General features: G+C 39.7%; 5 protein-coding genes across 5 annotated transcripts; 3 read left to right on the forward strand and 2 right to left on the reverse strand.

The window, feature by feature from the left end:
* Positions 1–877: 877 nt before the first annotated feature.
* Positions 878–1,550, forward strand: LOC108971515. The gene is made up of 2 exons (XM_018937643.1): positions 878–916; positions 999–1,550. The coding sequence occupies exons 1-2, from the start codon at positions 886–888 to the stop codon at positions 1,376–1,378; spliced, it is 411 nt and encodes a 136-aa protein (XP_018793188.1). The 5' UTR covers positions 878–885; the 3' UTR covers positions 1,379–1,550.
* A 424-nt stretch (positions 1,551–1,974) lies between these two features.
* Positions 1,975–2,338, forward strand: LOC108971523. Its single transcript, XM_018937654.1, has 2 exons — positions 1,975–2,005; positions 2,076–2,338. Exons 1-2 carry the CDS (start codon positions 1,975–1,977, stop codon positions 2,330–2,332), a joined length of 288 nt encoding a protein of 95 aa, XP_018793199.1. The 3' UTR covers positions 2,333–2,338.
* Positions 2,339–2,516: 178 nt separating this feature from the next.
* LOC108971690 (acyl-CoA synthetase family member 2, mitochondrial-like) lies at positions 2,517–6,881 on the reverse strand. Its single transcript, XM_018937939.1, has 4 exons — positions 6,463–6,881; positions 3,130–4,464; positions 2,923–3,064; positions 2,517–2,852 (listed from the first exon to the last, which is right to left on the reverse strand). Exons 1-4 carry the CDS (start codon positions 6,552–6,554, stop codon positions 2,616–2,618), a joined length of 1,806 nt encoding a protein of 601 aa, XP_018793484.1. The 5' UTR covers positions 6,555–6,881; the 3' UTR covers positions 2,517–2,615.
* A 522-nt stretch (positions 6,882–7,403) lies between these two features.
* LOC108971731 (acyl-CoA synthetase family member 2, mitochondrial-like) lies at positions 7,404–10,146 on the reverse strand. Its single transcript, XM_018937986.1, is given in 5 exon segments — positions 7,404–7,770; positions 7,849–7,990; positions 8,117–9,342; positions 9,344–9,476; positions 9,726–10,146. Coding segments are annotated over 5 exon segments (1,827 nt in total). The 5' UTR covers positions 9,821–10,146; the 3' UTR covers positions 7,404–7,539.
* Positions 10,147–11,250: 1,104 nt separating this feature from the next.
* On the forward strand, positions 11,251–13,468 carry LOC108971738 (acyl-CoA synthetase family member 2, mitochondrial-like). Its single transcript, XM_018937998.1, has 4 exons — positions 11,251–11,492; positions 11,549–12,856; positions 12,923–13,064; positions 13,137–13,468. Exons 1-4 carry the CDS (start codon positions 11,383–11,385, stop codon positions 13,368–13,370), a joined length of 1,794 nt encoding a protein of 597 aa, XP_018793543.1. The 5' UTR covers positions 11,251–11,382; the 3' UTR covers positions 13,371–13,468.
* Positions 13,469–14,202: the final 734 nt, after the last annotated feature.

Consider the following 14,202-nt stretch of genomic DNA (forward strand, 5'->3'; position numbering starts at 1 on the left):
CTTGCCTGAAAAAAATTATAAAAGGCAAGCATTTTGAGGCGACATAGGGAATCCAAGCAGCATGCACCTCGGCTCTCAAGGCTATTCCGGAGAATGACACCTTCAATACTTGGAAATCGGGCTGGCGGCGCTGCACCGACGCAGAAGAAGCCTATTTAAATTTTTTTTTAAAGAATTGTATCGATTCGTTTAATACATTTTTTTAAATCGTCTCAACACTACTACTTTCCGGACAAATCCTGCATCTCGCTTATCATGTCGTGTGCTTGCTCACCCTTTTTGCCTCAGCTACGAAATATTCGGAAACAACAATAGTTTTTAAACATATGTAAGAGTTGGAAAAACGTGTCGCTTGTAGTTACCATATTTAAGTGGCTAATGACCCAATTTTATTATTACTTGTAACTTTATGAAAAAAACTGAGCTTATTATGCACATTCACGCCAAGTAATTACGTGCTTGCCGTCAAAATTAGAAGTGCGTTAATCTATATACATATGTCTAACTGTGCTTGTAATTGTCAATTGATTACATATATACATTAGTACAAACTACTTTCAGAAAAAAAATTAGAGCTTCCATATCGATCAATATCCGATGACCAGATGTGTTAGCGCTTTTCTTTAAGTTTTCAATACTTAAGAATTACAATAGAACGGGATTAAGTGGAAGCTATGAACACATTTTGCGGTTGCCAATAAAGAAAACAATAGGCCTATATAGATAAATAATAATAAAATAATAATTAGCAGCCACAAATATAAGTATCTGGAGTAACAGCTCGAACTAGAATAATTATTGTGAGCAAATTTTCCATATATAAGCGCTACTAGTTCCTTTCGAGTTCAGTTAATAAATATATCAGATAGGCTGCACGACTTAGACATGGCTTCGCAGTTCGCTTCACGCCCTTTCGGTAAGTTAACTATATAAAATGTATTATACTTGTACTCATGATCGGAGTAGTATTGTAAATGACGACCATTTTTCGTCCTCAGCCACATTTTTGCTGGTTTGCCTCTTGGTTGATTTCACTTCATCATTTATTCTGCCAAATCTATTAGGCAGTATTATCAGTGTAAATTTTTCACTCATGAGACCACCATTCGCTTCGGTTGTTGGTAGTCGGCCAAGCCCAGCTTCGCCCACAGTTTATCTCATTTTATCACCTGTTGATGTGGAGTCTGCGACTACGACTACGACTCAAGCTACTCCAACCGTTCCTCTAGAAACGACTACAATCAGCGCTCCAGAATTATCCCCTACGATTGCTACTACACCTGTGCTGGAGCTTCAAGCTGGCATGACGAATGCACCTGAACCTCCGGGTGGTGTAAATGGGGAGTCTATCGAAAGCCCGCCTGCAAACGCAGCATAAGAAGCAAAAAGAAGCAAATACACTTCCTGAAGCATAGTATCAACAGTCTACGATACTTAGCAGCTAACACGTGATATACTCTGATATCGCAGACTTACTTAACATTTACAAATTAAGTTTTGGTGCATCAAACCCACATAATTAAGTTAATGAACAAGAAATTCCTCAAAAGTATTCAATATCTTTTTAATTAATCACGAAAATATGTGCCAATGTATGTATTTCAAGTCACCATAGTCGGAGTGTATTAAGTGTGTTCTGGTTCGAGGGAACAGACTCTTAAATATAATACCTAATTGAATTCGAAACAATTGTTAAATTTGAAAACTTTATTTAACTCCTAAGCCCAAAATATGTACTTGGTTGCTCCATTAGCAAAGCATCCAGGGTGCTCATCTCATGAGCGTGTCGAAGCATAATTTGTCGGCATGACATTTAAAGAATGCATAGCTGGATAAGGCTGACAGATAAAATTCTGTAATTATATTATGTTCAACTCATTAATATGCTAATTGAAGAGGGTTGAGAGCATATAAATAACACGAGCCTTGTTTTGAAACTAACATTTTAATCATATTGTTTCACCATTTCGAAAAATGAACTTGCGACTATTGCTTGCGGTAGTAGGTGAGTCTACGTGTTGAACTTTAAGTTTTCAGGATTGAGTGTTTTTTTTTTTTTAATTTTAAACATTTAGTTTTCCCCGTCTTGTTCTACGAATCGACTGCATTAGGTTGGGCTCTACTTAGAGGCTTAAAAGACATTTTTTGTGGCTCAATGGCGACAACAACAACGACCACAACTCCACCAACCATCTTCAATTTGACGCAAAATACCACTGGTGCCTTGGGATTTATTGTGCGTGCTTTGTCCGATCAAAGCAGCGGATCACCAGTGATATATGCACCCATTTTCAACTGGGCGCAAGTGCCGGCAAATGAGACGAGTCCTTGATATGACTACGCGTGTGTAAAAATATTTGTGCATTTTAGAAAGTCTAAGTTTTAAAAATAAAATACAGTGTTAATTAATAATGCCTAATTGAGGCATATTTTTACTCTTTCTTCTGTGCTAAGAGGTCTGTGGGGTATTTGGGGTGTCCTGATTACGAATTTGAGTTCAAAAATTTTCCAACACGTACGTTTTTAGTTAATTTATTAAACCTTGTATAAAAGCTATCCAATAATAAATGCATACTGTTTTTTAGAAATCATTAACTCCCACATCCACGTTGATTTCATTGCGTCATATGCTCTTTCTTATATACTTCAGCCAGTTTGAACTTCTGTATTTTGCCGGAAGTAGTCTTTGGGAAATCCCTAACGGTTACCAAATAACGAGGTACTTTAAAGTGTGCCAGTTTTCCCTGGCAAAAATCCTTAATGTCTTGACGCGACATCTTCGGGAGGCCATCGTGCAAACGCACAAAGGCGCACACTTCTTCACCCATTCTTTCACAAGGTACGCCAATCACCTGCAAGTAGAGAAAACATAAATTGACTTATGCGGGGAAAGGTGTGTAAGATGAAACCACTTGCACATACATGAGTTTCGCAGATATCCGGATGAGTGTTGAGAAAGTCTTCAATTTCCTTCGGAAATATATTCTCTCCTCCGCGTATGATCATCTCCTTCAGACGTCCTACAATGCGGCCGTATCCATCTGCTTGTAAAATGAATTGATCGCTGCGTTCGATACAAATTTTACATTTACTATGAATGCGCTTATGGCTAAAATACACGTTACTCACCCAGTTCTGAGCCACTTATCTCGGCCGATGGTCTCTTTTGTTTTCTCTTCGTCGTCATAGTAACCCAGCATCGTCGCATATCCCCGAACGCATAGTTCACCGCGCTCGCCGAATGCCACTGTTTTGCCCTGAGAGTCGATCACCTTCGCTTCGACATGGTCTTGCAGGTGTCCGACAGTATTTAAAATTTGTTCCATGCTATCATCGGGGCGGGACTGAAAAATAACTGCCGTAGTCTCGGTCATACCGAACACCGTACGTACATGCTCTAAGCCTAAAACATTTTTAATGTCCAAAAATAGTTGTGGCGAACACGGTGCTCCACCAGTGATGGCCATTTTCGCAGTCTTTAGTGGCAGATTTAGTTCCCTTTGCTTCTTAATGAGATCAACATACATCGTGGGTGTACCATGGATAACGGTGCACTTTTCGTCGACAATGGCATGTAACGAGGCAGCAGGATTAAAGCTTGCTGCTGGTAATATCAAAGCGCTACCATGTGACATTGCGGCCATAATGGTGATGACGACACCATAGGCATGGAAGAGAGGAACTTGCACACAAATACGCGAACTGTTGTTCAATTGATTACGATTACCGATGTGTATGCCGTTATTAACGAAGTTGTAATGCGAAATTACAGCCGCCTTGGGTTGGCCTGTGGTACCAGAGGTGAATTGTATATTGCAGCTGCTATCCGGTACAATATGCCGCTGGAGTTTAGTAACATCGACTCTTTCTACCGGGTTACTTAAATCGAGCAAATCGTCGAAAGTAAGTGCGCCTTTCAGTTTATTCGGGCTGTCCACAACGACGTACTTCAGATGTGGTAAGTTGGCACTCTTAATGCGACCATCAATACTATCCGGTAATTCCGGACAAATACCTTTCATGATTTCATAATAGTTTTGCGTCTTAAAGCTCTCCGSCATTATTAGTGCCTTCACTTTGACCTTCTTCAGACAGTATTCAACTTCGGGCCCTTGAAAGGCGGGATTTATGCCTACTGACACCAAACCGGCACGTGCTGCTCCCAACATTGTCAGATACCARTGCATGTTATTGGGTGCCCAAATGCCCACATGATCGCCTTGCTGCAGACCRAGTTTCAATAGGCCGGCGGCARCACGATCGACATCCTCAATGAGACTGCGGAATGTGTAGCGCTTTTGTTCGTGACACGAAACAATGGACTCGGCACTGCCATATTCGGCAACAACGCGTTCCAGTTCCTGGCCAACACTGCGATATACCAAAGGATGCTTGCCAATATAATGTAAGTGTGCGGGGTGAAAGTGATGCTCTTTGACAGCCGCTTGAATCTGAGTAGTTAAGCTGTGGGGAATAGAAAGAACACGTGTATCACCTATTATCTCATTTACGCGACATAAGTACAACCCTCAAAAGAAAATATATAAACTTTCAATAAAAATGATGTAGAAATTTTAATATTTATTGTTTATTTTGCACTGAAAGGTCTATTTTATAGATTAGATCGACAAAAAGTGCAAAAAAAATTGCCTTAATTAGATCGAGGCGTTATGCGACATCATTACCAACATACATACATACAAGCGCCGATGTTATCTCGGACACAGGTTTATCATCTCCGATGATTAAATATGAAAACAGTATGCAATCGGTTCACAGCGCCGTCTAAAACTCAAATGACGAATCTTTTGATAGTAGTCGTCTTAGGTTAGAAGAGCGAAACAATTTGTCTCTCATAATGTATGAATGTCAACGTGAAAATGAACACAGAAATAGAAAATATTAATTAAATGCAAATCATGCATGTACTTTTGTACATATGTATACTTGTGTGTGACTATAAATAATTTTTTTTGGTCGGAAATGCTTGTATTTAACCACTAATGTGGTTTCGAAAGTGATTTCATGCAGATGCTATCATGATATGCATGATAAATAATTTCTCTGTCTGTTTATTAAGAGATAACGCACGCTCCCGCCCGTTTGCTTATCACTGAAATCATAAGTATCTGCTTGTAACTTGAGCAATAAAGGGAGTTGTCTCGTCTTTATGAATTTACTTATAAACATAATGTGCGTATGTGTGTGCGCAGCGCCATGCGCCAAATATAAAAGTTAACACGAATGGTAGATTACAATATTCAATGGTAAAATAACGGGTTTCATTTTGGTCAAAATACGACGGTTCAGATAAGTGGTTGTTTTGTTATCGCTGTACGAAGCGAAGTGTGTCGCATGTGTCCACAAAAAGCATCCGACGACAGTTAGCGAATATATACATATATGTATAGATATATTAAAAATAATTGCAACAGAAATTCCTTAGAGAATCACCATCTTCATACCAAACTACCACTTCATCCGGCAACTAACAACTTTATCACAAATTTTGACATTTTTGATGTTACACTAAATAAACAGCACTCGACTGACCGTTTCAAGATGAGCCGAATGCAATAAAAGCTGTTTGCGGAACCAGCACTTCCAAGCAAGTAGTTTCCGGTTTTTTTTGTTTTCTTAATCTACAACTGGACAAGTATACCACTAGAACAATGCAGAACAGTAAATTCTGAGTGGTGCGAAACCATTATTTTTCCAGCTGTCTTTCAAGAAATCAGGAAACCCAACCGCCGAAGAAGGATCGCTCTTCAACACAACAAGGAACGAGCTCTCCAACATCTTTTGAAGCCCGTGCATTTTAAAGCACGCAAAACATCGATTTGATGTGTCATCCACAGGGTATGTGTTCTTAGTTTCTACGATGGCAATCTTTCACACTCGGCGTGTGTGCAATTTACGCTGTGTTCTGAATTCAAAGCAGACGTATTTTCCATTTCTATTTTTAATACCATATGTTGAATTAATAGCCTTATTAATGAATCTAAGGTCTTCACCCGTCAAGCCCCTGCGCATATATAAAATATTCCGCATATTCACAATGTGCTCAGAAATAATTACGAAAATGCAGCTAGACCTACGAAGCAATAGAATTAATGGATTCAAGAACTCAAGTCCGGCTGTGGAAAACCATTATTAAGATATGAATAGTGAATGTTTGAAGCGAAAAATCGTTTGCTCTGTAGTATTCTACTGTTCAATCTAACTAAAAATACAATGTAGTATCACACTTGCAAAGGTAAATATGTTTACCATAAAGTAACAGCATTTAGTAACCACAATCAATTGAAAAAATAAACTCATAAGTCTCGTTGAATTAAAAATGCCCACCGAGATCAACGTTGCATAGTTGAGTTCGATTTCAAAAATTATTAATTCTTATAAAGTCTAAAGTGCAATGTCTGTGGGGCGGACCTCAAGCCCCGCTAACCCGCTAATACTCACCAACGCATTTGAAAGCGAGAAAGGTGGCCATTAGTTGCAAGGATGCGCTTGCTTACGAGCCGTGAAATCGCCTGCAGCTTCTTTTTGTACATTTCGCTATTGTTTCTATGAATGTATTAGTAATGATCTTTTTATGAATGCACAAAACTACAACAATTTGCAGTGGAACTATTTTATAGAATTATCCAATTACTGAGCTTATTTGCCGCAATCATATGTATGCAGGCGTGTGTGAGAAAGTAATTTCCTACTTTTGATTAGCGTTAGATCGTTGCGATCTGCCACGCGTACGCACACGGTTCAGATAATTTCAAAGTCACAATTTCTTTATAATTTCACTCTGTATAAACTGGCGAGACGAGTTGAATGTAGTTATGCCAGCACGATGGCGCGAGCACGACTGAACGATCCGGAGCCTATCAATGTTGCATCGGACTGCATGGTTCTCGTACACACGGTTTTTAATAGTGTTCATTCATTGGTAAATAAGTGTCCTATATAGTGTTCCCACTAAACTTAAATTGTCGCTGCCAAATTGAAAATTTAATCAAGAAACGTTTTTTCACTAAAAATTGTTTGATAAGGGGTGAGATATTTTTGCCTTGAGACTGATTTCAAATGATTTCATAAACTGTATGTATAGGCTTTTATAAAAACCCATAAGACCCTCTAATACGCCTTAAGACTTGCACCACATGAAGTATTACCAATCTTACTACTTTCATTTGGAACTGAATGGCAACCCTGGCTTGACTTGTTTATCAACACAGATTAATACCTCCGGCTGCCATATACTCAAATATATTCTCAAACAGAGAGCCGCTTTGAATTACTCTATTGCGCTATCTCTGTTTTGGTTCATAAAAATACTAAGACACTATAAATAACTGAATAGTGATAAGATCAGCAGAAAAAAGTATGTTCTTAAAACAATTTTAGCATTATTATGAAATAATTAGTAAATATTTTATTAAATTATGGGTGATTATCCATTTAGTTAAATACTTTTCTTCATTTTCGGAGGCATATACAATTAGTGCGAGTCTCGACTAAATTTCTAAATATGAACTACTGATTTTATTTTTGCATTTCTTTGTAAGCCTCGGCGAGCTTGAACTTTTGTATTTTACCCGAAGCAGTTCTAGGAAATTGATCGATCGGTATTATGTAACGAGGCACTTTGAAGTGTGCCAACTTTCCTTTGGCGAATTCCTTCACTTCATTGTGTGTAATGGTCACTACGCCATCTTGCAAACGCACGAAGGCGCAACACTCCTCACCTAACCGTTCATCTGGCACGCCGATGACCTGGATAATCGGGAGAACAAAGAGGGGTAGAGGGAAAGTAATTTTACCATTCACCTTTTATAAATAATAAATATTTACATGCGCTTCAATGATTTTCGGATGTGAGTTGAGAAAGTCTTCAATTTCCTTGGGAAACAGATTTTCTCCACCGCGTATGATCATCTCCTTCAAGCGCCCAACAATACGGCCATAGCCGTCTGCTTGCAAAATGAATTGGTCACTGAAATAGAGCGAAAACTAATGAATTTCTTAGATCGACTTAATATCTGCTTCTAATGTTTTCAGGCACTTGATTCGAATATCTTACGTCTTATCTTATCATGCAGCCCGAAAAATTTCCACTTACCCGGTTTTTAGCCACTTGTCGTTGCCAATGGTTTCTTTTGTTTTCTCCGCATCGTCATAGTATTCCAACATTGTGGCATAGCCGCGCACATAGAGCTCGCCTGGTTCGCCGAACTGCACTATATGGCCTTCAGCATCGACAACTTTGACTTCAATGTGTTCAAGCAAATGCCCTACGGTGTTCAAAATCTGTTCACTTTTATCGCCCGGTTTGGACTGAAATATTACTGCTGTGGTTTCGGTCAAGCCATAAACGGTACGCACATGATCCAGGCCCAAAATATTTTTAATATCTAAGAAAAGTTGAGGCGAGCACGGCGCTCCCCCAGTGACGGCCATTTTCGCAGTCTCTAACGGAAGTTTTAGTTCTCGCTGCTTCTTGATAAGATCAACGTACATGGTGGGTGTGCCATGTATAACGGTGCATTTCTCATTGACAATGGCGTGTAACGAGTCGGCTGGACTGAACCCGGCTGCCGGTAGCACCAAGGTGCTGCCATGTGTCATCGCAGACATTATAGTTATGACCACGCCATAGACGTGAAAAAGCGGAACTTGAACGCAGATGCGAGAGCTAACGTCGAATTGGTTACGATTGCCGATATGTATGCCGTTATTAACGAAATTGTAATGTGATAGGACCGCGGCCTTCGGTTTTCCCGTGGTGCCAGAGGTGAACTGTATATTGCAACCACTATCTGGCATAATATGATGTTGCAGCTGTATGATAGCCTCACGTTCACCTGGGTTGCTCAAATCGAGTAAATCGTCGAAAGTAAGTGCGCCTTTCAGTTTATTCGGGCTGTCCACAACGACGTACTTTAGATGTGGTAAGTTGGCACTCTTAATGCGGCCATCAACATTATCCGGTAATTCCGGACAAATACCTTTCATGATTTCATAGTAGTTTTGCGTCTTAAAGCTCTCCGGCATTATTAGTGCCTTCACTTTGACCTTCTTCAGACAGTATTCAACTTCGGGCCCTTGAAAGGCGGGATTTATGCCTACTGACACCAAACCGGCACGTGCTGCTCCCAACATTGTCAGATACCAATGCATGTTATTGGGTGCCCAAATGCCCACATGATCGCCTTGCTGCAGACCGAGTTTCAATAGGCCGGCGGCAACACGATCGACATCCTCAATGAGACTGCGGAATGTGTAGCGCTTTTGTTCGTGACACGAAACAATGGACTCCGCACTGCCATATTCGGCAGCAGCACGTTCCACCATATTCGGCAGCAGCACGTTCCAATTCCTGGCCAACACTGCGATATACCAAAGGATGCTTGCCAATATAATGTAAGTGGGCGGGGTGAGAGTTGTGCCCCTTCACAGTTGCTGGCGGTTCCACAGATAAACTAAATGAAAATATAACAAAAGTTATTAATATAGATAAACACCTTTATAGGTTGTCTGGCACTAACGATACTTCATTTTTTGGCGTTGAGTGTTATCAATCGCAATAATTGTTTTTGTTTACACACTGTCGTTGTACAAACATATCAAATCTAATATTGTGCTTTATTGTTAGAAGTTCGCTTTTAATGATCTTGAATAAGAACATTCGTGTGGGTATTCGTGTATTCGCTTTGCACACCTATACTCACCGTCGGAGCCAAATGAGAGAACGCTGCCTGCGCGATGGGCTGAGCACACTCTTATAGAAATGCTGAGTAAAGGCAAACCTTTTGCCGTTCATCATAGCTCACACTTGCAAATTAATTCAAGGTGAAGGTTGCTCGGTGTTCTAAATCGACGCAGACTTCAGAGACAGTTGCGTGTGAGCAAATATGTCTTATTATTTATGCGACGAACCGATAAACAGAGAAACGACACTCGGCAAGACGATAACCCTTTATGACACGCGTTCTTCTATTTATTAAACTCAATATGTTGTAGTTGTATTAATAAGTTAAGTGTAATATTTGCAGTCTTTGCCGACAACACTCAAGTAAGACAGTCTGAGGCTTTGGTGTACACACTAGTGTGCCACCAGTAGTCATTGCACGACTAAATTTGTTCAATGCGACGAGCAAAACAGAGCGTAGCGAGCACACAAATTGAGAGCGTGAGAGGTGCGTACTTGAATTATATGGACACAATTAGATTGCCTCAATGAATATTAAAGATTAAATGTGTGTGTGAAAAATTAAAAGTGTCGTGTAATGTGCGATTTCTTGTCGAATGTGTGAGTTCTTTGACATTCGCTCTCGCAGCGACTGTTAGTTATCACTATGGCTGTGATATTTTTTGGTCGCCTGTTACCGGTTATGCGATACTCCGAATAACAACTGTTCGGTAAAGCAAGTGGTTAAGATCACTACGAGATTCTTATATGTTCTTAGCAAATTCCCACCAATGTATGTTAGTTCGACTAATCTCCTTTAGAGCTAAACTCAAACATTATATTTCTTCGCGGATTAGTTTACCACAATGTATATGTCATACTAATACCGTGTATCTCATACCACTGGACGATGGTTTTATTCAACTAATTTTATTGTGTACATATTAAAATGGATCGAGAGAAAAGTATTTTCAAGCAGCTAATAGCGTTGTTAGAATTTTTTTATCTGATGATAAGAAAAAAAAAGAAAAATATTAGGCGGAGGACATCCCCTTACAATAAGTGCTCATACGTTGAGAGACGCTATAAGAGGTGTCTAAAGATCTAAATTCAATTCAAACACATTTCTTAATGCCTATCAAGTAAGCATTATTTCTAAAACCATCTCTTGGAAATATTCAAAAATTTACTTTATTTTATTTATTTTATTTAGTATTTTACATACCAACAACCAACCAATTATAAATATATATTTTTTTATTAGTATAACAAATAAGTTCTATATGTAGGGTTATATACATACATATTCCAAATTTTCTAACCTGAAGTAGCGCTGTCACTTTTATAACGCTCTTTCTGATTATCTTAACATTTACTTATCGTAGTCACCCACTGTCTGTAAAGTGATCATGCTTATTGAGCGAGCGATAAGGTTAACATGAATGTTTGAGTGAAATCGTGCCAATGCAAGTAGACCTCGCTGCAATGGAGTCCATCAAATAAAGTACTCGACATTTGTAGTGCTTCGCGTGCTGCTATGATCAGTTTTTCCAGTATCAAAACAAAAACCACAAGTTTTGACTCGGATAGCTATTCGCTCGCTCGGCCGTCTTTTGTTCCAATCAGTGTACAAACGCGCGCAGAACGGGTAACACTTGTCGTGATAAGCTCTTTGTTTTCGTGCTGTGCTGTTCTAAATGCAGTTGTATACGGGTATTTTCAGTGTTATAGCGCACTGCCGAAGAGCAAAGGCGTACTGTAATTTCACGAAATTCGCAGCTTATCAGATACAAGTAGATAAGCGCAGGTGATTACTGACCACTCTTTAACTTTGAAATCTGCTAAAAATTTATTCGCATACAGCCACTCGGATTTAGCTTATTTTCACCAACCGGGCAAGGAGCCTTTGCAGTACAGCACCTTTGGAGCGCTGATACAGGAAGCCGCTGCGAAGTATGGCGATCGAACGGCGCTCATTTCGTCCTATGAAAACAAGCGTTACACTTTTGCAGAGGTCAAATATGAAGCCGAAAAGCTTGCGGTAAAACTTCAAGGACTCGGCATGCAACGACAGGATGTTGTGGGTCTCTGGATCACAAACAGCGCACAATGGTACATTAGTTACTTGGCTGCACAGCTGGGCGGTTACATAACCGCTTGTATAAATCCGGCGCTGCAGGCGCAGGAACTCGACTACGCGCTGAAGAAGGCCAAAGTTCATACGCTAATAACAACGGAACGGTGCGGCAAGCAGAATTTTTACAAGATTTTGAAAAGTCTACTTCCTACTGCCAATGAAGCCGGGTCTCGCTCCATTGAAACTACGCAACTTCCGCATTTACGACACGTCGTCATAGATGGCGAGTCCTCTTCGGAAGAGTTCACAAATTGGGCTGAATTGCTTAGTCAACCATCTTCAACGGAAGTTAAACTTATAGACGAGTTAAATGAAAATGTTCGAAATATTAGTCCAGAAAGCGCGAGTGCTATACAATTCACTTCAGGGACCACTGGTCAGCCTAAGTTAGCGGTACTCAGTAACTTCAGTTTTCTCAATCAAGGATATTATTTCGGTAGGGCCCTGAAGTTGCATAACGGTCACAAATCTATATGTATGACATTACCTATGTTCCATGTTTTCGGTTTGAGTGTTGTGAACGCTGCTGTAAAGCATGGTGCTACATTAGTGCTGCCCAGCCCAACGTTCGATAGTAAGGCGGCACTGGAAAGTATCGCCAACGAAGGTTGCAACCTCATATTGGGCACTCCAACGATGTATGTGGGTATGCTAGAAGAGCAGATGGTTTCGAAGCACTCGACACACACATTAGAGTTGGGTATTGTGGGTGGTGCGGCCTGTTCACCCGAGATCTATGCACAAACAAAGAAGATATTCAATTTGAAAGAATTTCTGATTGGATATGGAATGTCGGAAGGATGTGCAGCATTCTTCACACAAGAGGGTACTGAGAGCGTAGAGGAAGCAAGCCAAACAGTTGGACGCTTGTACGATCACGTTGAGGCAAAAGTGATCAACGATAAAGGTGGGGTGGTTAAATTCGGCGAGTTGGGGGAATTGTGCGTTCGTGGTTATATGGTGATGACCGAATATAAAGACGATGCAGAAAAAACGAGGGAAACACTAGATAAACATGGCTGGCTCAAGACAGGGTGAGTGTTGTGGATAACTAGAACACTTTGTTACATTTTATTTCCGCATTTCGATTTGGTTTTAAGTGACAAATGTATACTACAATCCAACGGCGTGGCGCGCATTGCTGGTCGTAATAAAGATATGATAATTCGTGGTGGGGAAAACATATTCCCAAAGGAGATTGAAGGATTCCTGGACACACATGAGGATATTGTAGAATCACAGGTAAATTGAGACATAGATATTGATATTGCTACTATGGACGCTCATCGCACTGTGGCTATCACATGTTTGCAGGTAATTGGTGTACCCGACAAGCGTATGGGCGAGGAGATTTGCGCTTACATACGCTTGCGCTCTGGTGCCAACACGCTCACACACGAAGATGTGAAGAGATTTTGCCAGGGCAAAATAGCCCACTTCAAAGTGCCGCGCTATGTTCGATGCGTGGAAGAATATCCGAAAACAAGCTCTGGAAAAATCAAAAAGTACGAATTACAGGAGTGGTTTCAAAAGGAATCGAAGAGTTAGAGCAAAGCTTTTTCACCAATGAAACTTACATTCCAAACTTATTAATTCTTGAAAAGTCTATATAAAAATAAAATTTTACAAAATTGTGCTCACACGAATTATTTTATCTTTTGTTTAATTTAATAAGGATTTTAACTAACGGTACAAGTTTTTTATACAAAAAAACACCAATATACACACATATGTATATTAAATCATGCAAGAGTTTAAGTGTAAGCAACCAACTCGAAAACAGTCTACAACTCTGAAATGCAAATCGGCAATTTTTCTTTCGTTCCTCAGTCACCTTGTGAACTTTCAAATTTTTTAATTTCGGCGCTTGCATATTCTCAATTATTTACACTCGCGCACAAGCACTCTCCTCATAAAACGAAGTGAAATATAATAAATCGATTGCAAATAAGACAACAACGTGACAATAGCGGAGCATATAAATAATAAAATATCTTTATATTGTGTCAATATAGTAAATGGAAATTGTAAATAAAACGCAAAGTGTTTAATTATTCATCAATATTTATTTTATCGACTTCAAAGCTATTCCGACCAGATGCAATACACTTATGCCAACGATTTTTCCAGTCCTCGAAACACTTTGGGATGGCCTTCAGCTCTTTCAGCGATTTTTTTTTTTCTCTTCGATCGACTCAAAACGAGTTTCATTTCGATTTTGTCTCCTTGCATGTCAAATTCACAAGCCCATATCTCATCTTTAGTTATAGTGCTCTTCATGAATGTGGGAATAGAATTCGCTCGATCAAGCATGTACAAAGAGACCTGTTTACAGTACTCTTTTTGAAAAAAAGTTCAGTTTTTTGCTTTGTAAACTCGC

The sequence above is a fragment of the Bactrocera latifrons genome, unplaced genomic scaffold, assembly GCF_001853355.1.
Source record: "Bactrocera latifrons isolate USDA-ARS-PBARC rearing strain unplaced genomic scaffold, ASM185335v1 scaffold_109, whole genome shotgun sequence".
Lineage (NCBI taxonomy): Eukaryota > Metazoa > Arthropoda > Insecta > Diptera > Tephritidae > Bactrocera > Bactrocera latifrons.